At 38.0% G+C, this 27540-nt stretch overlaps 1 protein-coding gene across 1 annotated transcript in view; it reads right to left on the bottom strand.

The window, feature by feature from the left end:
- The window catches only part of hs2st1b (heparan sulfate 2-O-sulfotransferase 1b), an 81065-nt gene extending 55341 nt beyond the window's left edge, over positions 1-25724 (bottom strand). Inside the window, exon 1 of the mRNA XM_084129267.1 lies at positions 25265-25724. Coding sequence (XP_083985393.1) covers positions 25265-25388 — 124 coding nt within the window. The 5' untranslated portion in view covers positions 25389-25724. The remainder of the gene's footprint in view (positions 1-25264) is intronic.
- Between the last annotated feature and the right edge of the window lie 1816 nt (positions 25725-27540).

The following is a 27540-nucleotide window of genomic DNA, read 5'->3' as shown; positions in this document are numbered from 1 at the left end:
CCTAGCGTAGTCAATGCATGTCCATGCATGTCCATGCTGACACATTCTACCGCAGTTATATTTAAGACGCCATTCACGATGGTTACAAACTTTGCTAATAAAGAACTGAATTGCTCATAACTTAACAAGTGAAGCAACCATCTGATGTGTAAATGTTTCCTAACGAATCAGCGTTTTTACATCTGAACTCCCTGTACATTTTTACAATGCAAACGTCATATGTAAATTAATATTTATTAAAATTCAGGAATTGTCCCTGCTTATTAAAAGTGTGAGCGAGCTACATAAGCCCACTGCAAATGTCAAAGTGCTCATTCTGAAATCGGTATAGATTTATGTTTTTTTAAGGTATGTGCACAGGTCCTACAACTTAAAAATGAAAATTCTGTCATCATTTACTCACCCTCAAGTTGAATTTGAATTTCTTTCTTCTGCTGAACACAAATGAAGATATTTTGAAGAATGTCGGTAACCAAACAGTTGATGGACCCCATTGACTGTCTGGTTACCAACATTCTTCAAAATATCTTCCTTTGTGTTCAGCAGAAGAAAGAAATTCATACAGGTTTGAATTGAAACAACTTGAGGGTGAGTAAATGATGACAGAATTTTCATTTTAAAGTGAACTATTCATTTAACTCAACTTGTAGCCTACAGTGCTTCACCTTGGTTGTGCAATTATGTTGTATTTGCTAATTCTGTTTTTTTTTTTTTTTTTTTTTTTTTTTAAGCACAGCAATTTAATTTAAATGTCAGATTCGCTGGAAAAATACTGCTTGCTGTGAATGGACTTAACAAACAAGGAAATATTTTTTTTCCAAGCATACTGTCCCTCTGAGCTAGATAATGCATAGTAAACCATTTCTGCTAATAATCCCAGATACAGAAATTTTGTGTTAGGTCAGTTACCTGCATCTGCAGGGCTGTAGCTGGGGTATCTGCTATTCTGAGCGGATTCTGACATTTGATTAGCCATTGAGTTCACACGCTCTACAGATATGTCTGTGATTGGCTGCAAATCTCAACGCTGCAAAAACACATTGTAAATAAAAACCTTTGATACTCTTTACAGAGCGCTTACACAAACACTAACGGGAGCATTTTAAAGTTTTTTAAAGCAGCCAGCTATCAGTGGGTGTACTGCAGAACTGGTCAATACAGGAAAAACCCTGAGTAGTAGTGCAATATACTGCAAATAACTGCATGTCCTCATCATCATCATCATTAAAATGAATCAAAGCTTTTAAAATTTCACTCTCTCAAAATGAAACAGGAGTCAGTCACAGATCATTTATATTACAGCAAAACAGCTGAAGTGACATTTGTCTATATTATTTAAAAAGAGTGAGAAATAGGATGAGAAATGATGAGGAGGAGAGTGGGGGAACAGGATCAAGAAATGTCACAAGCCGGACTCATACTCGTATTACCAGCATGAGCATCTGTTGAAGCTCTGGCACATCACACGTTTGGTTATTTCAAATTATTAAAATAATGAGACTACGATGCATCAACAAGACACTAGAGCAAAAGTATAAGGGTCCTTATCTACTAACTGGCTGAAGGACTCTCATACGCTCTACTCTCTTGTAGATAGAAAAGAGATGAACAAAACAAACAAATGAGGCAGTGGATTACTTGAGGAACAGCATGACCTGAATTGGTGGTTATTATTTCTGACTGTTACCAGACTGTGACACAGATGTGTGAGTGAGAATAGCATGTTAATGGATGCCGTGCGGTGTGACACTTTGACAGTGTTGCAGACCTCATAGGGACAGTGTGAAGAACTAATAGCACAGGTCTCTAATGCAGGAAGATTGCAGGCTTCAGATTTTGCAGGAACACTTACCAGTCCAACACCAGTGAAACTACTGATTACTTCTGGTTTGGGTAAAAATCCCAAATGACAAACTGCATACTATGCACTATATCCTCTACGGTTTAGAAGGGTAGTATTGCTTACAATGGCATACAAACAGGAAGTATATGCCGTTTCAGTTTCGAAGCCACTAGCTTTAGATAAATAGCTAACTGTGAACAAAAAATAAATTCTGCATCATATAGTTTGTCAACGTAATCACTTTATGCCCAACAAGACCTCAGTCCCTGTCACATGGAGGCGTAGACATCCCTGTATCGCACAACCTGAAGATTCAATGCATTAAGTTGATTCAATGCTGTTTGACTGTATTGTGAAATTGAACATTTGAAATAGCAAATATTAATTCTAAAACCTCCAAATTGTGTTACATTTTTACTCTGTATTGTAAGCACAGAGGTTGCGCCAACCATGATCGCAAACATGGTCAAGAATCATGTTTGGATTTCTTACAGTTCTTCACAGCAGGGGAGAGGCCAGAGATGTTCAAGGGGTGGGCCTTCATAAAACAGCGTAGAGTATGAAACTGAACGCCAAATTACCAAGAAAAAAATATAACGCAGCAGTTGAGCAGTTTAAGTTATTAACTTCATATTTTCTCTCAATTATGTCAGTGTAAACATTATACGATTCATTGTTTCACTACACACAAACAAAATACGTCACCAATGATCTCCTATGACAACCCCATTATAATAACTGTTTCTCATTTCTCACCTTTTATTGGTGAGAGTAGCAGGTTTTCTCTAAAACTGTCACAAAACCAATTATCTGTGTGGCGTGCGGCAGAAACAGCAGTTGAGACTTGGATAAAAATATATTCTTGAAACGACATACTTTATACAACCGTATACAACAGAAATATGATGCAATTCATGCATTTGAGCTATTTTTGTGTTTGTTTTTCCTCATTATTTCCAATCAATGGTTATATTTTGGCATTGGGTGTCCCAGCAGTCAATCCTGGTTGGCAAGAGTCACCTTGACCCAATGTGGTCTCAGTATTAAGCAGAAAGGTGAAAATATGGATTAAACATGGATTAAAAAGTGTTATTCATAAGGCAGAGTTTAAGATCAAGAGCATGTCTGTAACTTTGATCTCAGTGGGTAGATGAAGCCGTCCACATAAGCTAGGGACGAAAGTCAAATCAAAGTCACAAACTAGTCATCATCAGTTTTCTCGTGAGCCTTTCACTGCTACTACAGATCAAAAAAGAGCTGTCAAAAAGCCATCAATAGTTTTACTTGGATTACACAAACACTTGAGACGAGTGAAGATAGTAGCCAGCATTCCCTTTCTGTGCCAAGGCGGCAGTAAGGTGTGAGAGTCTGATGAATAATTTATGACGATCCTTCTGCCGTAGTGATTCAGCACAACAACTTTCACCTTCTTGCTGGGTGCGGAAGCTACAGCGAGCTACGCCAGCCAAAGTGAGAAAATCTTCACAAACTGGCTCTGGGAAAGAGTTTGTTATCTATAGGATCTCTGTTCAGTCTTTATCTTTGAGATCATCTCTCTCAACACCAGATCAATTCCTTCACAGCATGCACACCACCTCTCACAACAGGCTGCTGTTACACAGTGGCTGTCATATTGGCTTTTCTGTGGGACAGTGAATATGATATGTTTGTTGAAATGGGTGAGCTTTATATTCAAGTCCTGTCAGTGTTTAAAATGGTGAGAAGTCTGAATAGAGTGACACTGTATCATCACGAATGTGGCTTCTTTCTGCAATGACCTTAATGGGTAAATTAAGCTCTGGATTTGAAGAAATCTCAGCCTTCCTTCTCACTGTCGCTTAGCAAAATAGTCTGTTTGTTAGTGGCACCTAATTGTATAACAGCAGCTCTGGGTATGTGACTAAAACTGCACATTTTATTGGATGGACAGTTTTTAATCGCAGTACAATGAAAAAGAGAACACTTATCCTTAAAATAAAATAAAATCTGTCGCATTGATGGCAGGCGCCATTAAAATTATGTCAAATCACACATTATTTTCCCATCAAACAAACTAGACAAAAAGTGTGCACATCCAGCAGGCAAAAAGCTCAATTAGGCTGCTAAAAAAAAAAAAAAAAAAAAAAAAAAAACACAGAAAGGAATAAATTGGCGCATACCACAGTTCCATAAATAGAAAAAATATTTGATGCATTACATGCTCATTTCGAGCCATATGGCTCTTCATCAGACAATGAAATCATTGACAAGTAGGCCCTTACATACAGAGTATACATCACATGACTACATCACATGAAGAAAAAAAAATGCAATGTAATACTCTGATGTATATAAGGGCCTTCTCATAAAGAGCCATATGGCTCGAAACGTCGCTTTTGGTTTGAATATGCAATAAATAATTTTTCTATTTATGGAGCTTTGATGTGCCACCTTTTTCCTTTTTGTGACTGGTGTGAACAGCCCTTAAAAATTAAAATTCATCTGTCACTTCACAAGCCAAGTCCATTCACGTTTAATTTACCAGAAAAATCGGATTTTCTCAAAAACAGTTAGCAAATAAAGCCCAATTCGTTCAAGTGAACGAAATCACGACTACTTGGAAAACTTTTTCAAAATGAAAATGGGAGGTGTAGCCACTGGCAAAGCAACTGGCTCTTTTATTAATGTAATAAATTACTTTTGGTTTAGAGCGCACAAACAAAATGCTCTGATGAACTTCATTTTTGCAAGAGATTTGCGGCAGATGCCTTCTGTCTGGAAGCAATAGCATCTGAAAGATCTAGAGGATAATAACAGCCAATCATCTGAGCTAATTGTTCAGTCACATGACCTCATTTATTAGCCTGGTTCTACCAGACTCTTGTACATTTCATTTGTACAGAGAGTCTGGCCTCTCTCCATTGACAAGCGTTAACTTCCTTGTAGGCAGGTATTCTGTTGAAGTTTAAAACTATTGGATCTGCCCAGAGTCAATCTACCAATCGCTAACCTTTGGTCGTGACGTAACCCTACAACTCAAACTAACGCACGACATCAACGTCATCGTTCTCAGCCACTCCCTCTGTTCGCTGATTGGGCCGCCAAAAATTTGGCCAGAGAAAACCAAAGAATACACCACAATCCCAGACGTAGTACTGAAGGGAAATAAAATTGAGCGGAAGTACGCAGGAGGGCGGAGCCAGGCTACTCATTTATGTGATTCATAGTTTATGCATGTCCAAAAAAAAAAAAAAAAAAAAAAACGATTATAAAAAAAATTATATTGTACAAATGCTAGATGGAAAGACCCAGATATAAGTATTTAAAAATAACATCTTGCTCTTTCCACCCAGCATTTATATAAAAAGGCATTTGAGGGTTGAAATTCAGTTATAGAAGCTTGTGAATGATTCAAGCTTCTAGAAATACACTTTTTGGTCAAGATCTTCTCAGAAACAATCAATCAATCTACACATTTTTCAAGACATTTAAAAATTGAAATTGCCAATTTTCCTACTCATTTACTATTTTTATATAATGCTGGGCTTGATGTCCAATGCAAAACATGTCCAATGCAAATTCCAGCTCCTGAAGCAAAACCGGTTTCATTGTTGCTACTAAAAACCTCCAATTGTCCATTATTACCAGTGTGTATGGTACACTTGCTTTCCCCTGACAACATTACAGTGATCATTGGAGCGTGTGTGAGGCTGCCGACGTGAGAGGCCGGCTGGAGTGGAGGCTGGGGTGATGTGTGGGTAGTGATGGAGAAGTGAATGTTTGCAAGAACATACTTGCACATTAGAAAAGCCTCTGGCATGGGGCTCCAGGATGGCTGAGCGAGATGAGAATGGAAACAAATGATCTCAGACGAGCGCTATTCTTAGGTCAGCACTGGTGCTATTAATATTCAGCTATTCTCATTTAGCGATATTAAGGGTAATTAATTTCAGCCCTGAAAGAGACTCGGCAGTCAGAATTTCCTTATGGGAGCAACTGATAAGTGGACTGCAGCTGTGAAAAGGTTTTAAAGATTGTATTAATGAAATTGTGTGCAGTGGGAAAACATACGCCATGTAAGAATGAGAAAATCTTTAGGTTGCAGGTGAAACCCCTAGTGTTGTGGAGCATTGGTCTGATGAGCTACGATTCAACATGGCTGGATCATTTGTCACTTGATTAATCTAAAAGCTAGACTTCGAGGGAATGATTAATAGAGTAGCATAGGAGGAGGGACAATTAAATATAGCCTTGCAAAGACACAAAGTGAGTGAATACATTCAGTCCAATTTATTAGGAAAACAATACTTACATAATGTCATGAATAATTCAAAATATGGCCTGATACACACACACATTTATAATTTTATGCCCTATTTTGTATATCCACCCAACCGTTTATTCTCTGTAGGGCATTATCAATCTTCAGAAAATATTGATTGTCGACCTCAAAACTTCACCAGTAACAGGGTTGCAAATTTGATCTTTAAAATGCCTATTAATCCGAGAATGCACGAACCAAAAAAACTACACAAATGCATAAAGGGGGTCAAAATGACTAGTATTAGAATGAATGGTTTTATATTAAAAAAAATAATAATAAAAAAAGTGTTCAATTAAAAAGGAGACACCTACGTTTCCTGTATTCATAGAAAGACTGGGGAAAATATATATATTATTTACACACACACACACACACACACACACATATACATACATATACATATACATATATATAGATATATAAACAGGGCCTAAAACAAATTTTTATAATGTATATAAAAAACATAAGCACCCCATCAACATTAATGTGTCAGTACTCTTAGTTATACCGGGATGTTATGACAAAGCAATTCCAATATTACCGTGACAAAAGTTACTCACTTTCACTTGCTTTTGTTTTTCTGCTTTGTTTGGGGGGGGTGGAAGGGGGTTGGGAATGGGCTCAAATTTTAAAAACAGAGAAAATGGGCAAAACGACACCCATTCAAAAAATATATATACATTTCCCCTACAATGGCCCACAAGTTTTTTCCTGAGAGTGCTTTCTTTGTGATAAAACTAAGGGGGAAGTCTCTGTGGAACATCAGACTAGAGTTCACAGTGAAATGAGAGGCAGCTGTCAATCATCCATTCCTTTTTCCCTCACTAGCCTCAGTAAACACAACTTTGCCAAGGAGACCCGCAGGGTGAGCAGGGAATCCACTACAGAACAAGAGCCATTCCAATTTTCGGATAAAGGGGAGGAGCACGGAGGGAAACGAGTTGGAAAATCTATTCAGTTGTTCCCTCACTGGGCTTCTATGGGTTGTCTGCTTTCAGATTGGACTCCAAGTGGCTATAACCCACTTCTTTCAAAAGGGATTTCTATTCAAAAAAGGGAGGGAGGGAGGAAGTGATGGAGGAGGGATGGAGGAGGGAGGGAGGGAGGAAGGGATGGGGGGGGGGGGGGGGGGGGGGGGGATGGGTCAGTCTCATCTTGGGAGACCGCAACGTACAAAAAAGTGACCTTTTATTCTACAAGTTCCAAACATGTCAAAATATGCCAAATGTATGTTCATTCTATATGTGATGTTCTAAAAGGGCCCCAGAAGACACTAAAGACCTTGTGTATCTGTGACCACGGTTTTAAAAACTGACACTTAAAGGGTCATGAAACCCTACAGCGTGTTTTTGAGATGTTAACATTTGGTTTCACATCAATGAAAACACCAAAAGCACTCGTTGTGTTTATTATTAAGGGAAAAGTGGTTCTTCTTTAAAGTGGTTAATGTTTTTCTGGCCCATTTCATTCTTCCGGTTTTAAAAAGAAAAGTTGAACCTATGTCACGAAAAGTGATGTACATGCATTCATTTTGGAGTGGTGGTTGGCTGTCATGGCTGGACACATCTATGTGGCTGGAAACATCAATGTCAGCAGTTTCTCCGTGTTATTCATTAGAATAAACTAAAATAAACTTTTAATCCAATCACTGCGCTGTGATACGCATGAGAACACATTACAGCAAAGAATTAAAATGTAACAAGACTGTTCGGACACATAAGTGTCATAAGTGTATCAGCACGGTAGCACAAAAGTGTTGTTGCATTATTTCCAGGATGTGGTTAGAGCTGGAGCTTGAATACCAACGCATAAAAAAACATGTTTGCAACAATATTTAATACGTGAAAAAAACAACACACAGACCGCACATGAGAGCAGTTTATGCACATAGCGAGTTTAACAACACTCGCAACACAGAAATATATATATATCTTTTTAAATATATATATATATATATATATATATATATATATATATATATATATATATATATATAAAAATATATAAAAAATATTATATTATATACATCCCTGGCTTCCCTATTTAACGTATCCCCGTAAATTCCACATCCTTTTCGGGATTTTAACATCTTTTTTCTTTCTTTTCTTTCTCCCAACTCTGCTTCTCCTCGTTCGACTTGCTGTATGTTTACATTCGCGAGGCCATCAACATGGCCGCCACGCCAAGTATAGCCCTATTCGCACGGGATTAGTATTACCCCTGGACCTCTGTAATTAGGAAATTACCCCCTGACGTCTGTGGTTTTGGTGGCTCATTCACACGGGCAAATAAATGTTCGTAATTCCCTCGGACTTTACCCGGAGTTTACGGACTTTACAGCGTGCGCCCACCCCGGAGTTTACGGACTTTACAGCGTGCGCCCACCCATTCACACTTCACTAGCTGAACGTGCTGAAACGAAGATCGCGCTGCAGTATTGCAATTCAAAAAAAGAACTTATTTAAAACCAATTTATTAGAGAAATATATTATAGAATATCATATTATTGTATAAATATATAATATATCTTCTTTTTCTTTTATTCTTTGTCCATATTTACAACAAGCCTGCCTGAAGAAGGTATTATGAATACCGAAACGTCGCGATAGGCTTGTTTTTCTATTCATTTTATTTGGTTTATTTCATTTTATATCATTTTTACTCTTTCACACTTTGATTTCTTGAGATAGCCTACTTACAGGATGGACGTCTTTAGAGGCCGTGTGAGACAAAGAAATGCTCCACGATACAGACTACTAAATTACACTACCACAAAAAGCGTCCAAACTTTCCAAAAGAGCTTCCATGTTGCGCCAAAATACTTAATTTGACGTTTCCATGACAACGGTCCGAGTTGAGCTTCCGGATCACGTCTTTACTGTAGTTTGTTTTCTCTTTTGCAGCACTTAATAGTTTTTATTGGAGAAAAACTATAATCGGATTGGAGTAGATCATATCGAGAGATTTTATTGTTAATATAGTTTTAATACAGACGTAAAATGGACTGTTAAACGGCTCATAATGGTTATTACGTTCTTTAGAAAACGATAGGCTCACAGAAAAACAGCCCAAATCACAGACATGGGGATTCGCACGGGACTGGTATTATCAGAGGACCCATGTGTTGGCCAAAGTACGGTAGGTAATTTTCGGGGGAATTTTTACAGACATTTTTACAGACATGGCAGATTCGCACGGGATAAAAATCACAGACGACCTCTGCGATTATTACAAATTACCGGAGGTCCCTAGGTAATACTAATCCCGTGCGAATAGGGCTTATGACGTCACGACGCCCAAGCCCTATTTGTAATAATCGCAGAGGTTGTCTGTGATTTTTATCCCGTGCGAATGTCCCATGTCCCAATTTATCCCATGTCTGTAAAAATGTCTGTAAAAATTCCCCCGAAAATTACCTACCGGATTTCGGCCAACACAGGGGTCCTCTGATAATACCAGTCCCGTGCGAATCCCCATGTCTGTGATTTGGGCTGTTTTTCTGTGAGCCTATCGTTTCCTAAAGAACGTAATAACCATTATGGGCCGTTTAACAGTCCATTTTACGTCTGTATTAAAACTATATTAACAATAAAATCTCTCGATATGCTCTACTCCAATCCGATTATAGTTTTTCTCCAATAAAAACTATGAAGTGCTGCAAAAGAGAAAACAAACTAACGTTACAGTAAAGACGTGATCCGGAAGCTCAACTCGGACCGTTGTCATGGAAACGTCAAATTAAGTATTTTGGCGCAACATGGAAGCTCTTTTGGAAAGTTTGGACACTTTTTGTGGTAGTGTAATTTAGTAGTCTGTATCGTGGAGCATTTCTTTGTCTCACACGGCCTCTAAAGACGTCCATCCTGTAAGTATCTCAAGAAATCAAAGTGTGAAAGAGTAAAAATTATATAAAATGAAATAAACCAAATAAAATGAATAGAAAAACAAGCCTATCGCGACGTTTCGGTATTTATAATACCTTCTTCAGGCAGGCTTGTTGTAAATATGGACAAAGAATAAAAGAAAAAGAAGATATATTATATATTTATACATATATATATATATATATTTCTCTAATAAATTGGTTTTAAATAAGTTCTTTTTTTGAATTGCAATACTGCAGCGCGATCTTCGTTTCAGCACGTTCAGCTAGTGAAGTGTGAATGGGTGGGCGCACGCTGTAAAGTCCGTAAACTCGAGGGAATTACGAACATTTATTTGCCCGTGTGAATGAGCCACCAAAAACACAGACGTCAGGGGGTCATTTCTGAATTACAGAGGTCCAGGGGTAATACTAATCCCGTGCGAATAGGGCTCTACCTACCCACCACCACACCCGAGATCCAAACTCCATTGGTTGAACTTTCAAATGATTTTGGAAAACACTGTCATGTTCACAGCACGATCGAATCCTTGAAGTCCTTTAGCTTTAGCCAAGCGACATGTCATGTCCCTCTGTGATGTACATATTGTGGTTTACTACAATATGAACTACAACATCAGTGGTTTACTGATGTTTCACAAAGTTACAAACAAAAACGTGGCGCAAAAGCATAACGTGTATACAGTTTACACGTGGGTCGGTGGCGCTTTTTCATAGTTTGGTCTCTAACTGAAACATATGCTTGTATTCTGCTAGTAGACATTTTCAACAATATATGACATTGACAGGCCTATCTGTTAATGTACAATGACTTTATGGATCACATTTTCATGTAAAGCAGTTATTTTTTCATGCCATGAAAGAGCACTTGGTAAGTGATGGTCATATTCCCTATATTCACTGTAAGCCAAGCTTCTAAGCTTTAAATGACACCTATGTGTTGGTTAAGCAAGTGGTTGTCAAGTAACGTGATAATTTAGCGCCCTCCGCTTCGGATTTAAGAGGTTAAGGTTAACGATTAATCGAATAATTGATAGTTAATTTAAACCGCAATCGATTGTGAGAATTTATGTAAACTGACATCCTTAATTCCTACCTTACACAACACATTTACAAACATTGTTCATGTAATGTTTTGATGCCTAATTTTACTTGTAGCATGTAAAATATTAGATGGGGATGGTAAATAAATAAATATATATATAATATAATTACAGAGAAATGTTCAGAGGAATCTTTCTTCAACATAAAGTAGGTCATAACGGAAGGCAGAATCAATAACAAACTAAATATATTCTGTCCATGTCTCTAAAATACAAAACGTTATTTAATCACAAACACATTACACAAAAGTCTATTAACTTGCAATTTTGCCAATATTACAGTCACATTAGCACACATACTGTCCAGTTTCTACATAATACCCTCTGATAATGGACTGGACTTTATAAGACAAGACAAAATTGCAGTCGTAAGCTTCACATCTATAAAGATTCCTAAAATGATAACTTTGAATTTGAATATTGGCTTCCACACCACTGGACAATACCATTCTGTTTATTATCACTGTAACTCCTTTTCCAAGCGCTAGTTCTATCCAGACTGGACTATTGTAATGCTCTCCTGGCTGGTCTTCCAGCTTGCATGGTCAAACCTCTGCAACTGATCCAGAATGCTGCAGCCAGAGTGGTTTTTAACGAGCCGAAGAGAGCACGTCACTCCTCTCCTCACAAAATTGCACTGGTTGCCAGTTGCTGCTCGCATCAAATTTAAGACACTGACGTTTGCCTACAGAACAACCACTGGCTCTGCTCCCTTTTACTTAAACTCATTACTTCAGAGTTCAGACTTATGTGCCATCCAGAAACTTGCGCTCTGTAAGCGAACGACGTCTTGTGGTGCCATCTTAAAGAGGCACAAAATCTCTTTCTCGGACCTTTACCATGACTGTTCCCTGCTGGTGGAATGATCTGCCTAACTCAACCAGAGCTGCTGAGACCGTAGCCACTTTCAAGAAACGGCTGAAGATGCTTCTTTTTCGACAGCACTTGATCCAGTAACACTAACACTTTCTCTTCTCTTCTATTATTAAAAAAAAAAAAAGATTAAACTGAGAAGGGTCATAGCACTTTATTGTTGTCCTACTGTTAGTTTAACTGCTTTTCTTGTTCTCATTTGTAAGTCGCTTTGGACAAAAGCCTCTGCTAAATGAATAAATGTAAAATGTAACTGCATGCTGTAGTTTTCTGTACTTTAAATTCTCAATTTCTTCAGAATTGGAGAGATTCTGATTGGCTCTCAACTTTTTTTGATCAGTTATTAGTTGGTGTGGACTTTATACCATGTAATTGCAAAGTAAATGGCAACATTAGTTTTGAGATGATAAACAATTATAATTATCCTGGAAATCCAGACCCAAATCTGAAAGATTAAGGATCTGGCATCGATTAAAGCTGCCGTCGGCAACATTTTTTTGATCATATTCAGTGAAATCGACACTATAATCCGACAGAACAACATAAATAAGGTGGTTTTAGAAAAAACCCAGAGCTTCTAACTCCACCTGGAGCGTGTTATTTGTTTTGCAAAAATCCACCGCTCCGGATCATCGGGTCCAATCAGCGCAGGGGTGTGTGAGATCTGACTGTCAATCACAGGTCGTGCACATGCCACAGATCCCCCCTCCCTCACGCACGTTACAATATCACATGCACACGCCTGAAGTTCGCCTGAAGATTGCATGAAGCGTGATGGTGGAGAGAAAATCTACTAACAAGCTTCCAATTCCTCGGTTATTGCTAGATTAGCCAGGGCAGCCTACCTCCGAGTCCATGTTGTTGATCGATGCTGAAGAGACGGATGCGTTCACAGAAAATCAGGTACACACGCACTGACTAGCACGACCTCGATGGGAGGGTGCTCGCTGGTAGTGGGGGAGGGGCATGAGAGTTGTAAACATTAAAAATTTTGGCTAAGTCGACCCAATCTGCCAGACTTGCTGACTGCAGCTTTAATGAAAATCGGCCAGCTCGAGGGGCGGCACCAGGCATGCATTTGCAAATCTCACTGCACGCAATTGGATAACACTACGACCAATCACAACAATAAGCCCCATTCGCTTAGCTACCAGCGGAGCTAACTGGTAGATTAGACTCTTGCCGTATCCGGTCAGCAAAACAGAAAAAACATTCTTCTTGCAAAGGAAGGATTCAAGCGCCGTCTTCTGTTCCTCTTTTAGATAAAAAGCCAAGTCTAACTCGTTCATTGTAGCAGCCAACGCAGTTTCAAACAACTGGTGTTCATCCATAGCCATCTTGCAATGTTTACTAATGACTTAGACGTCACAGCGCTGTCGTCATCTGTTTAGCTCGCCTCTGGCCCGCCTATATCAGATAACCCGATGTGATTGGTGCAGCTCGGATACAAGAGCATATTTAATGAGCATCATTACTCGACGCCAGAGTTAACTCGCTGAGCAAATTCAACTTGTGCTCTCGCGAGAACTCTGGATTCCCATGGTAAATTATAATAGGATTTCATTAAAATATTTTTCCATTTTATGTTTTTTTTAAAGCAGCACTACGCTTTTTCATTAAGTAATTTATTTACCATTACGGTGACTGTAAAGACAAACTGTATCATTATTGAGAAATATATTGAGAAACTAATGTGACAAACAAATACACTCTCACTGGCAGAATCTCAGTTTCATTATAAGTGATATCAGGTTCAGGTAGGCATTTACAGAAACATAATTGCTTGGGAACAGGTGAACAAAGTGCAGGTAACTTCCCAACCAATTTACCAGTTCCCATGCCAATGGAGTGCCAGCGGGTTGCAAGATAATCTCTAGGAAATTGAGCTGACCCCTGTATGTATTATATTTCCTGGGAGATGCCTGTAAGCAATATGCAGAAAGCTGCATGTAACAGATTTCCTGTGCTTTAGAACACACACAAACCTAACATCAAGATTGTTGTAGAGATCCTGCCATCATGGGTAATTGGAAATCATGAGAGGTGAAAGGGAACTTTCAAGTACCTAAAGGCCCTTTCACACAAAACATAAAAAAAAATTAAAAAAAAGATCTCTACTTGCACCAAGAACAAAATCAACATGCAATGGACTATGGTAAAAGCAAATTCATTCTTTTTCTGCCAGCATTTTAAAAAATAAAGTTGTCAGCCAGCGCCAGCATTTTTGATCATTTTCACACAAAAAAAACAACAAAAAACATCACTGTTCTATAGCTCGTCCTGCGTCGACATTTCATTCAAGTAACAAAATGCAGTTTTAGTTTATATGCAGTTTAATGTTGGTGATCACGTTATTTTACATATGCATATGATTACATTTGATATCGATTGTTTCTGCATCTTCTCATGTGTTTTGATCAGGAGATCCAGTACTCTACCAGAGGATGTGTAATAGCTGTTGTAACAATGTAAAAAAGATAAAGAGAGATTAAATCCATAAAGTGTAATTTAACATTTAAACCCAGATAGCACAGGTACGTCTGTAAGATGTCTGCTAAAGATCTGTTAATCTGGAAAGCATCTGCTGTGTAAAAAACATCTGATAAACGTCTAATGCCGGGGACACATTTAATGACTAGCTGAAACATTCTAAGACTGAACTAAACACACTTAAAGACTGTTTCTAATGACTGGAGCAGATTTTAAACTTCGACTTAACGCAACTGTCTCTGACATCTTCTAAATGTCTATATGACATCTAACAGCAAACGTCCTAGAAATGTATTGCAGATGAGCAAGCACTCTAAAAAAAAAAATACATCTTGCAGATGTAAATGCAGACTTCAAATAAACATCTCTGAGATGTATTTGTGCTATCAGGGAATAGTATTGCAGGTCTGCATAAAGTGCAGCGTTTTCCTGTGCAATTTAATTAATTTTGAGAAAGTGAATTTTATTGAAGTTTGGAATATTGTTTTTGTGCAAGGGAGATGAGTAATGGCGGGTTCAGACTACACAATATGTCCGTTACGTCATATTATGCGATTTTGACTCCTAAATTCTTATGGTGTTGTAGAAACAAGTCAGAACTACATGTTGATTCCTGACCAATTATAGCTTGCTGTCTTAAACAACGTGTGAGAAGGCGGAGAAGCAAGAGCATAAACAAACATTGGCTACCAAAGCGGCACACTCGATTGCTTCTTCTGCTGCTGAAGTGCCTCTGCTATCGTTCACCAGCATTTATCTTTTTTCACTCTGTTGTAGTCCCTCGAGGAAACATCATAAAGGCAGGAGAATTGTTGCCATAGCTCCACGAACCTTTGCTCCACTGCATAATTCCACCTAGCAGCGCCAATACCATTGTCTCTTTCGTTTGCCATGTTTGAAAGTACGTAGGAGCTGTGTAAACAATTTAAACATGCTATTCTTTCCGTCAGGACGTGAAGCATCACAGACATTGATTGTCATCCACTATGACACACTATATGAGATAATTATCAATACTTAGTCCTGACGGACAGTGTCATTTACGAATCACCAAGACACCCTACATCAAACGGATCATGCCAAAATCTGGCTGATATTTTGTAGTCTGAACCTGTCTTAAGAAAACTGTTTGAGCATATATCTTTTCTAAATTTTTTCTTACCTAAAAGGGTTAGTTCACCCAAAAATTAAAATTCTATCATTAATTTCTCACTCTCGTGCTGTTCCAAACCCGCAAGACTATCGTTCATCTTCGGAACACAAATTAAGATATTTTTAATAAAATCTCAGTGATTTATGCATGTCCTCTCCATTGACAGCTACACAACTACCACTACGACGCTTCAAAAAGTTCATAAAGAGATTGTAAAACTATTCCATGTGAATTGAGTGGTTTAGTCCAAATTTTCAGAAGAGACATGATTGCTTTATGATAAACAGATTGAATTTAGATTTTTATTCACGTATAAACTCACACATCAGTTGTGGTAAATGGAAGCTCAAGCATGTTCGCTTGACGTGTGAGAACAAATGAGATTCATTATGTTACACCGTGTCCTAAGTACACACGATGCTTGTTAAAAGGTATCTATTCCATGTTAATCAGAGTTTTTGTCCTAACCAGCTGCGACGGCGACACATGACGATTTTATTTTAGAAACGGTTTCTATTTTTCTGCGACGTTGCGGCTGGAACAACAAACACAAAGTGTGGCAATGAGAATCTCAGGTACTGTTTATGTGCTTTATTTAAATGTTAAAAGCATGCAATGGGTTTTGATTGATTTTGACGCATCTCGCAGTCGCGTCGCATCTAGTGTGGACAGATAAATTATTTGTCGCTGGAATCTTATCGCATCGCGTCTGGTTAGGACACGGTGTTACGCAGCACGTTTGAGCTTCCGCAAGAACCAATGAGGTTTGTTCTCGTGCGTCAAGCAAGGTTCGGTTGAGCTTCTGTTTATGTTTGCTGATCAATGTTTAAATGTGAATAAAAACCTAAATTGAATCTGTTCATCATACTGTATAAAGCGATCGTGTCTCTTCAGAAAATTTGGACTAAACCACTCAATTCATATGGATTAGTTTTACAATCTCTTTATGAACTTTTTGAAGTGTCAAAGTGATAGTTGAGTAGCTGTCAGTGCAGTACAGAACTGGCTCAGATTTTATTAAAAACATCTTCATTTGTGTTCCGAAGATGAACAAAAGTCTTACGGGTTTAGAACAACATGATGATGAGTAAATTATGACAGAATTTTCATTTTTGGGTGAACTATCCCTTTAAAACAACTGAACTGAAAAACAACTGTGCTCAATCAACATCTTTTTTGCAAAGAGAACAAGACGTAAATATAATTTTTTTGTATTCTATAATTTTTTAAAGATATTAGCATCATAGCAGTCTGCATAAATTAGCTTTTAATTAGAAAGTCAAATCAACAATTGCGCCATTTCCCATAAAATCACAAGGAATCAAACCTCGTCTTGACGCAAAAGATGGAGGCATTGTTTTGCCCGCAAGAGTCTGTACACAACAGAAAAGCAAGCCAGACAAAAAATATAGATATATTGCACTGTCATCAGATCAGAGCTGTTCTGCATCTAGCTAGACAACACAGGGCCCATTCAATTCTCAGAACATGAGATGAATTCTAGTAAAACAGCTAAGGTGCTGCCTTGATGACAAACAGAATAAATCACTCCATTTAAAAGTCATCAAAGAAAGGTCTCCAATTTAGAGAGCTCTGCTATCAGCCACTCACTCCTGGGGCACATGGACAGCAAGTTTGTCCCCCAGTCCTGAGAGATTTCAGTGGCTGACATGGGAATGAATCACCTGTTAACAAGGACATCCAATCTTGTCTGTATGTCTGTTAACAGTTAACTACCTTCACTGCAGAAAGAGACCTTTCAAAATGATAAAATGCTTGTTGTGCGATAAGTGAAAAGGACTTTCAGTTAGCAGTACGACTGTATAAAGTGGTTTGATAAAAGGAATGATAGAAAGTATTCTTAAAATGTCAATTGAGCATATTCTGCACCACAAAACAGATGCAAAAATAATGTTAATTTCAAAATTACTCATTAAAAATTTGAATATGCTGATTTGGTTTTAAGAAACATTTGTTGTCATCAATGTTAAAAAAAAAATGTGCTGCTTAATATTTTTATGGAAACCGTGATACATTTTTTTTACAGAAAGTTCAAAAGAGCCGCATTTATAAATGTCTTTACTGTATTTAATGCATAAATACAACATGTCTGCTATTTCATGCCTCCAAATGCATTTCTATCAATCCGGTGAACTATTTGCACAGCATATCCGAGAGATTATGCTGCATATCATTGGCATCAAATGGATTTCAGAAATCCAGTCTTTCGGCGCTTTCATCTCTTTGCCTATAGTACACAGGAGAATTTTACGACGTGCAACGTGGGCTTTTTAAAGCGGAGCTATTCCTGTCACTCTGCATACAGGCTTCTGCTTATTTCTCTTTGTGAGCTGCACAGCTGGTAGTGGAATGAGAATAAAATGATGTTGTATAATCTATGGTGTAAGAAAAACCCCAATAATAGACCTGTTGGCAGTGGCTGAACACCAGATTTATAGCTTGACAGTGATGCTTGTAACTTAGTGGAGTGGGAGGCAAAGCTAAGGGTTTTCCATCTTCTAATGAACCATGTCATGTGAGACAACCTAATAAGCATAGTGCAGAGTCTATAAATTCAAAGCCTGCACAGGGCAAATCAGATTTCACTCCTCTGTCAGTCCTGGCATCCTAAGCCTCAACAAACGTCCATCACAAGGTTAGGACGGCAGCATTGCTTTCAATTTAATTAACTCTCCACTTCATGGACTTATGATTAATATTTCCTCATCCATAATGCAAAAACTGGGCTCAATGCTAAATATGACAGCATCATTTGCACTGGTAACGGAGTGGCATGTTTATTCATTTATTTTAAAGGTGCCACTATATGTAAATGATGCCCGTCATGCTATTTTCTTTGGTTGTAAGGCCTATGTATTTGTACATTATGCATTTTACACGCAAATGTAAATTATTCCATAATAAAAGCAAGCCTGTAGATGTGTGCAGACCTCTAGGATTATTTATTATAAAAAGTAAAATATTTATTTATATTATTAATCATTTTAAATAAACTTACACATACATACACACGTATATATAATACATATATATAATACATATACATATACATATACATATATACATACAGTGAGGAAAATAAGTATTTGAACACCCTGCTATTTTGCAAGTTCTCCCACTTGGAAATCATGGAGGGGTCTGAAATTGTCATCGTAGGTGCATGTCCACTGTGAGAGACATAATCTAAAAAAAAAAAATCCAGAAATCACAATATATAATTTTTTAACTATTTATTTGTATGATACAGCTGCAAATAAGTATTTGAACACCTGTCTATCAGCTAGAATTCTGACCCTCAAAGACCTGTTAGTCTGCCTTTAAAATGTCCACCTCCACTCCATTTATTATCCTAAATTAGATGCACCTGTTTGAGGTCGTTAGCTGCATAAATACACCTGTCCACCCCATACAATCAGTAAGAATCCAACTATTAACATGGCCAAGACCAAAGAGCTGTCCAAAGACACTAGAGACAAAATTGTACACCTCCACAAGGCTGGAAAGGGCTACGGGGAAATTGCCAAGCAGCTTGGTGAAAAAAGGTCCACTGTTGGAGCAATCATTAGAAAATGGAAGAAGCTAAACATGACTGTCAATCTCCCTCGGACTGGGGCTCCATGCAAGATCTCACCTCGTGGGGTCTCAATGATCCTAAGAAAGGTGAGAAATCAGCCCAGAACTACACGGGAGGAGCTGGTCAATGACCTGAAAAGAGCTGGGACCACCGTTTCCAAGGTTACTGTTGGTAATACACTAAGACGTCATGGTTTGAAATCATGCATGGCACGGAAGGTTCCCCTGCTTAAACCAGCACATGTCAAGGCCCGTCTTAAGTTTGCCAATGACCATTTGGATGATCCAGAGGAGTCATGGGAGAAAGTCATGTGGTCAGATGAGACCAAAATAGAACTTTTTGCTCATAATTCCACTAAACGTGTTTGGAGGAAGAAGAATGATGAGTACCATCCCAAGAACACCATCCCTACTGTGAAGCATGGGGGTGGTAGCATCATGCTTTGGGGGTGTTTTTCTGCACATGGGACAGGGCGACTGCACTGTATTAAGGAGAGGATGACCGGGGCCATGTATTGCGAGATTCTGGGGAACAACCTCCTTCCCTCAGTTAGAGCATTGAAGATGGGTCGAGGCTGGGTCTTCCAACATGACAATGACCCGAAGCACACAGCCAGGATAACCAAGGAGTGACTCTGTAAGAAGCATATCAAGGTTCTGGCGTGGCCTAGCCAGTCTCCAGACCTAAACCCAATAGAGAATCTTTGGAGGGAGCTCAAACTCCGTGTTTCTCAGCGACAGCTCAGAAACATGACTGATCTAGAGAGGATCTGTGTGGAGGAGTGGGCCAAAATCCCTCCTGCAGTGTGTGCAAACCTGGTGAAAAACTACAGGAAACGTTTGACCTCTGTAATTGCAAACAAAGGCTACTGTACCAAATATTAACATTGATTTTCTCAGGTGTTCAAATACTTATTTGCAGCTGTATCATACAAATAAATAGTTAAAAAATCATACATTGTGATTTCTGGATTTTTTTTGGTTTTGATTATGTCTCTCACAGTGGACATGCACCTACGATGACAATTTCAGACCCCTCCATGATTTCTAAGTGGGAGAACTTGCAAAATAGCAGGGTGTTCAAATACTTATTTTCCTCACTGTATATATACACATATATATATATATATATAAATTATCTTCTGGAAAAACATTCAACATTCCCACTTCAGAAAATATTCCTATTTCTGGAAAAAACATTCAACATAAGCCATGTGTTGCTTTTCTCACTTCGGAGTCCAAATTAAGTTTTCCACTAGTAAATATTCAAGGATTTCCCCACAGACCTGACTAGACTTCTACCCATTCTCTAGTAGCAATCTTTTCAGTGCCAGACCAAATAAATGGACTCGTTTCAGCAGTTCTGCTGCACTAATGTGTGGATGCACCTGTGCTGCTTTGTCATGGGTCACTGGAGGATGTGTGTGATTAAACACACCAGCTTCATGCCTTTAATAGGAACATCAGCAGTGGGTATGTAGCTCACAGATGCATTATTATCACACCAGTTAAGATACAAACAGAAAGCTCTGGATATTAAAATGCTCAGACAAAAACAATGTATTCTATTCAAGAAATCGAGGTATGATCAACACATAATACACTACTAAACATTTAGGCTATAATCAAAGCATGATTTCAAACAGTCAGACATCCCAGGTGACAACCAAAGATGCATTTGCTTTGCAAACAATGCATTTGGTTGAGGAAACTGACTGCATGATCATGATTCAAAGCATGTTGACTTAAGAGTTTGATTAAATGTACTACAAAATACCCTTTTGCTGAGTTTTTAATAGTAACATTTAATAATGTATCTGTGCCAGTGAAAGAATATTGCTATGGTTTATGTTTAAAGGGATGGTTTACCCAAAAATAAAAATTCTGTCAGAATTTAAAAGGTGCCCACAAGACTCTTTACTGCTCTTTATTCCAAGCCCTGGAGTCATATGACAACGATTATGTGAGGAACAGAACGAAATTTCAATTGTCATTCACTAGAGATGTACCAATCGACCGGCCAGGGACCGGATTTGGATGATTTTCCACATGATCGGCCTGGATCAGTCTCTTGTCTTTCCAATTGGTCTTTTCTGTTTTGTTGCCAGCAGGACACAGGCAATAACGTCAGCTTCGCATTCTGGCTCTCTTCTCTCCGACGATGAAGTGACACACACCCGCCTCATCTCATTCGCTCCGGTTATAGTGCTTGTATTGCGCAACATTGTAGTCATTTCCAAGTTTCGTGCTCACACCAAAAGCGTGTGCACCACTGATCTATATAAGTTCTGTATTGTGAGTCGTAAGTACCAAAATGACTGGCTTACTGCGCTTAAACGGTCAAAAACATACAAAATAATGCCTGTCTTGGCAAGTATTTATGGAAGTAAAATAATGTCAAATGTTTTTAAAATAAAAAGCCTGTTGAATTGCACTACTTGAAAAAAAATGAGCATTGCATTAACCATGCTTGCATTTTAACGCATTGTATTTTTAGGGCTTGCATTTTTATGGGCTGAAATTCAACATGGTTGAATATTTAAGCTGTGAATATTTCAATTAAAAACATTTCAAACACCTTTTCATTATTAAAAATTCAATAATCCATATTCACCATTCATATTTCACTTCCAAAATATTCAAACTGTTTAAAAATACAACCAATAATATTCAACAGGCAATTTTCGGTCCATTTTATTTCGCTTTGCAAATTCGCTTCCACAAATTCAGCGGTTCAAATTCGACAGTAAATTCAACATTGACGTCCAGGAACTGCAGGAAAAGCAGTAGATTACCGAACATACTCTCCATCTGCTGTTAGTCGACCTCACCATCAGATGGTGCAAAAGCGCTTGTTGTTGACGAAGACATTCATTCATAAAATGGAAATGATTATCTGTGTCAGTATATGCGGAAAAGATGATAAACACACAAAAGCTGTGTTTGTTTCATTCAATAACTTCATTGTTACTTTCCCTGTGTAGCCTACATGTCATCAGCTTTCTCTACCATGAACAGGATTATAATCGGTTTCCCTCAATACCTCATACTCAAGGATTCCCCTTCCGTTGGGACAAAACGCTTAACGTAGCTTAATGGACTAATACAGTGATATGAAAGACCAATCTTGCACCTTATTGGGGAAGTAGGCTGTAGGCCTAGGCTACCATATAGGCTACAGGCAAGAAGATGGACTCAGAATATGAACTTAACGCGCAAAGTTTCATGCTGAGCGCTTCGTGATATACTGGCATAAAATCAACACTTGATCAATTAATACTAACACTTTCTCTTCTATTCTATTCTCTCTCTCTCTCTATATATAGTATGCCTACGTGTATTGCATTAGCTTAAACTGTTATAGCACTTGGATATTGTTGTCCTATTGTTAGTTTAACTGTAAATCGCATTGGATAAAAGCGTCTGCTAAATGACTAAATATAAAATTGGCTTGACATTGGACATTCGCACATTTAGGGACCGTCTCTAAAGTTGCATACAACATTGGCATACACGTTTCTAACTTCAATAGCAAACTTAAATTTATTTGAATAAATATCAAAAATCCAAAGGGTGCGCATTATGCCTGACACTACATGAACACTTTACAGTTGGTTTTATGACTGTAAGTCGTTCTATTCAAATGCTATCGGAGTTAGAAACGTGTATACCAATGTCGTATACACTTTAGAGACGGTCCCTAAATGTGCGAATGTCCAACATCAAGCCATCTTTATGCCAGTCTATCACTGGGAAACGCTCAGCATTAAACTTTGCGCGTTATTCTGAGTCCATCTGCTTGCCTGCGAGTTTGGTCTTTTACATCACTGTAGTCCATTAAGCTACGTTAAGCGTTGTATATGTCCAGCAGGGGAATCCTGAAGTATTGAGGGAAACCCTAATAGCCTGCATGCAGCACATCGCCACAATATAAAGTTAAGGCAACTAAACAACCAAGAGAAATATATGTCAACCTCAAAAATGTAACATTGGATCTGTACATCCGCATCGGGGAATAACATTATAATCTCGTTCACGGTAGAGAAAGATGCATGTAGGCTACACAGGAAAAGTACCGTGAAGGCACTGAATTTAACATAAAACAGCCGTCATAATAATCACAAATACACTTACATTGCTGTAAATGAGTTTTATGAATGAATGACTTGCTCTAATTTTGCTGGTCTTCGTCAACAACACGCGCTTTTGCACCACCTGCTGGTGAGGTCGACTAACAGCAGATGGAGAGTATGCTCGGCAATCTACTGCTTTTCCTGCAGTTCCTGGACGTCAATGTTGAATTTACTGTCGAATTTGAACCACTGAATTTGTGGAAGCGAATTTGCAAAGCGAAATAAAATGTACCGAAAATTGCCTGTTGAATATTATAGGTTGTATTTTTAAACAGTTTGAATATTTTGGAAGTGAAATATGAATGGTGAATATGGATTATTCAATTTTTAATAATGAAAAGGTGTTTGAAATGTTTTTAACTGAAATATTCACAGCTTAAATATTCAACCATGTTGAATTTCAGCCCATAAAAATGCAAGCCCTAAAAATACAATGCATTAAAATGCAAGCATGGTTAATGCAATGCCTATTTTTTTCCAAGTAGTGCAATTCAACAGGCTTTTTATTTCAAAAACATTTGGCATTATTTTACTTCCATAAGTATTCAGCTAAACAGTTAAATAGTTGAGAGAAACCGCATGTTGAGTAACAGTATATTGGATCCGTGCATAAACTGTTAAAGTGTCAGCTAGGGCTGTTGCGGTGAAGGAATTTCCCTTGCGGTAATTTTGAGGGCTCAATAAACAGTCAATTCTGTCTTAACTGAAGGTAAACAGTTGAGAAATAAAACGCATATGTAACAGTAGACTATACTGAATCAATCCATTAACTCTTAAAGTGAAAACAGCCTTATATCCCTCCTGCTGTCTGCGTTTTTAATGTTAATCAAACAACTAAAGACGAAGAACAATCACTCATTGCTCTTGACTGAATAACTTTTGTAACTTTAATAAGGATAAATCTGTTCATGGCTGGTAAAAAAAATAATAATAAAATAAAGTAAATTTGAATAAATTAGAAAAAAATCATTTTAAATTGTAATAATATTTCACATTACTGTTTTCCTGTATTTTTTGTTTAAACTAATGCAGCCTTGGTGAGCATAAGAGACTTTTTTTCAAAAACATAAAAAAAAATTGTAGTGTTTTCAAAATGTTGGCAGCAGGTACTGTACCTAATCAATTTTTAAATCAGGATTTTTTTTATTAATCCATCTTTATTTCACCATCATTCACAATGCTTCATTGGATTGTTGTTCTTTCCCCTCAATAAAGCAGTTTATTACACAGTCTTGTACCTTTGTCTTTTTGTCCAATTTTAAAGTTTGTAATGTTGTGATTCACCTCATAGCTGGTTGGTTTCGGTCACGGCTTATGACTGGTATGAAGACTTAAAAAAAAAAAAAAAAAAAAAAAAAATCCTATAGAAAAAAACTACTTCCAGAATCAAAAATTCTGAAAAAGTGGCCACTGTTGCACACTGGAGGAAGATTCTAAACAAAATATCAGTCTGTCCCTTACACAAATATATCATACAGCTTCAAAAGACTAGCACAAGAGAAGTCTGAGCTACTTCATTGGTGATATTGTATCCTTTTCAGGTTTGACATCTTGACACCGTATGGCAACATTCTTCAAAATCTCTCCTTTTTTGTGTTTCACAGAAGAAACAAATAAGAAGACACAAGTCTGGAACAAGATGAGGGGTATAGAATAGAATTGTCATTTGTGGGTGAACTATGCAATGCAAACACGGTTGTCTTTCTTGCAGTTGTGTGTTTGTTGTAAAGGAGACAACAGCAGCAGCAGAATGTGAAACCCTAATGAGCTGCCTACATTTTTGGGCATCATGTGTGCCTATACCAATCGAGAATCGAACGTGCATATCATGTCCCTATCATACTGGCTAGGTAGGCAGTACAAGGTTTGAGACAAAACCGCAGTCTTACCCAGCTTTGACCGAGACTCTTCCAGCTTCTGAATCTGGTTCTCAATAAAAAGCATCGCCACTCCAAACGCCATAACAGCCAGCAGCTGGAACTTGGGTGGCATGATGATCCTCAGGAGCCCCATCTAAGTATCGGATGATTATCTACATGTCATGCCGTAAATTTGAATGAGAAGCGTGGATCAGTCCGTTACTGGAGCAGTAATATCGGCTCCGGACAGATGATCTCGATTATGCGCAGAGAACACAGTAAAGTTATGAATGTGGTAACCGAATACATCAAGTGCAAACAATGGCATTTCAGACGCTCATCTGTTAGCCGAATGTGGTATTCTGATAAAACCCTGGACTCTTGACTCTCGGTCTTAGTTGTTGCACATCAGCGCAGCTCCAATCGTCCACTGCTCTGCTCTCTCCTGCGTCAGTCAACACAGGGATTTTATTCCTCCGCGGACTGAAGTGAGGCGAGTGGAACGAGATGACACTTATAGCGCCATCTATCGAGTTGGAGATTGACAGAAACGATCGCTGGGACTCACTTGGCTTATGAATTGTAATAAGAATACGTTTCTGGACCTCGAGTCTAGTCCCTGGCATGTAACGAGCAAACGTAGTAGCCTACGCATAACAGTATTAGCCTACTTCATGAGCTAAATACTGGCCTAAGTGTCTGTCCCAATATGTCTCACTGAAAGTTTCTTTTCTTTTAGTAATTTAGTCACTTGGCATTTTACGTTGTGTGGCCAAGTCAAATGTGTTGTGTATCTCGCCGTTCTCTAAGCTTTATTTCAAGGTTTTGAGGCCTTTCTAAGTGATTTACACATTTTGCCTACATGGACTTACATTATGGAGATTTAGGGGTGGACTCTTCTCAATAATTTATGAATAATATTAATAATTAGGCTATAATAATAATAAATCATAATCAATATAAATAAAAACATAGGCCTACATGCGTAATCTACAAACATGCATGCAAAAGCTCTAAAATGCTGGGTTCAGACTGTTTTATTGGCTTATTTTTAATATTTTTACCCAGGTTCTGGGTTTACTGTTCTATTTTACTCACGTTTTGAGAGAGAATAAAAAAAAAAAAACATTAGTAGGAAATATGAAGAACGCAGTATGCACCGACTAAATAAAACTGGGAAACATAACCAACTGAAACTGTGATAATAAAACTGCATAATATGTTGAGAAGGCCGATTCTGGGGACCTCTCCAAGTATTTTAAGCATCTGACTCATATTTCTGAATGTAATTGCAGTGTCCACCATGGGAATTATGTGTAGATGTATATAAGAATAACTGTATTAAGTCTCTGTACCAAGTGTTGTCAACACAGCAAAACCTGTAGAGGCAGGCATGCATGCTGCGCATGAAATTGCCACCGATCAAATCATCTAGATTTGGCTTCTTAACTCCTCTTACCGCTTGTCACACAGCAGGCACAGTACTGTATCATCAGGCCTATGTATGAATCATCTTCCTGTGGCCATATAAATATATAAAGCCAAATGTTTCCTCACAATCAGACTGTATATGATCGATGCATGTTGGAGCAACCAATAGCTTAGGCCTACTGCACATTCGTGGCCATATTGTGATGTGTTTTAGAAAAGAAAAAAAAGAAGGATCCACTGCTGAGTAGAAACGTATATGTAATATAATTTTTTTAACAGAGTTGAGTGAATCTGTGAAGTTTGTTGGATTTTGCCTTTTATAAACTGCAGGCACATTGATTGCATCATTCAAGTGCTTGACATCCTTTGTGTCTCTATAAGCACTGAAGATAACAAAGAGAGACAGTATGTCTCAAACAGACTGACCAAAAGACACAAAGGAGATGTTTGTAACATCTTATCTATTGCCAGACTTTCCAGTGACGCACGCATTGATGAATATAGATTTCTTTTTCCATGTGGCTTCTTTTAGGGGTGAATGATCAGTCTCTGTTTAAAACGGAACATTTTTGAGCATTTACTGTGTGAAACTATGAAAAGCGAGAAGCTATTTAGACCGCTCTTAAACCCCCACCACACATGCTGTTTCCAAAAAATCAATGCTGCTTTCCTCAGTACTCGGCGCTTGTAATTTTCTGAAAGTTGTTTAATCCATTTTGGCATTTTACATTTCTTTTCATTTCTACACAATGAAAGACAGAAGTAAAATGTATTCTCATAAAAAAAAAATAATAATAATAATAAAAACACCCCATTCAACTTTATTTTGGTCGTATATCTGGCTTTTATTACATTTTTCTTTTTCATTAAAATGT

This window comes from Abramis brama, assembly GCF_963993115.1.
Source record: "Abramis brama genome assembly, chromosome: 11".
NCBI classification, from domain to species: domain Eukaryota; kingdom Metazoa; phylum Chordata; class Actinopteri; order Cypriniformes; family Leuciscidae; genus Abramis; species Abramis brama.
Note: the sequence above shows the minus strand (reverse complement) of the source record. Positions and strands in the feature narration are given on the sequence as shown.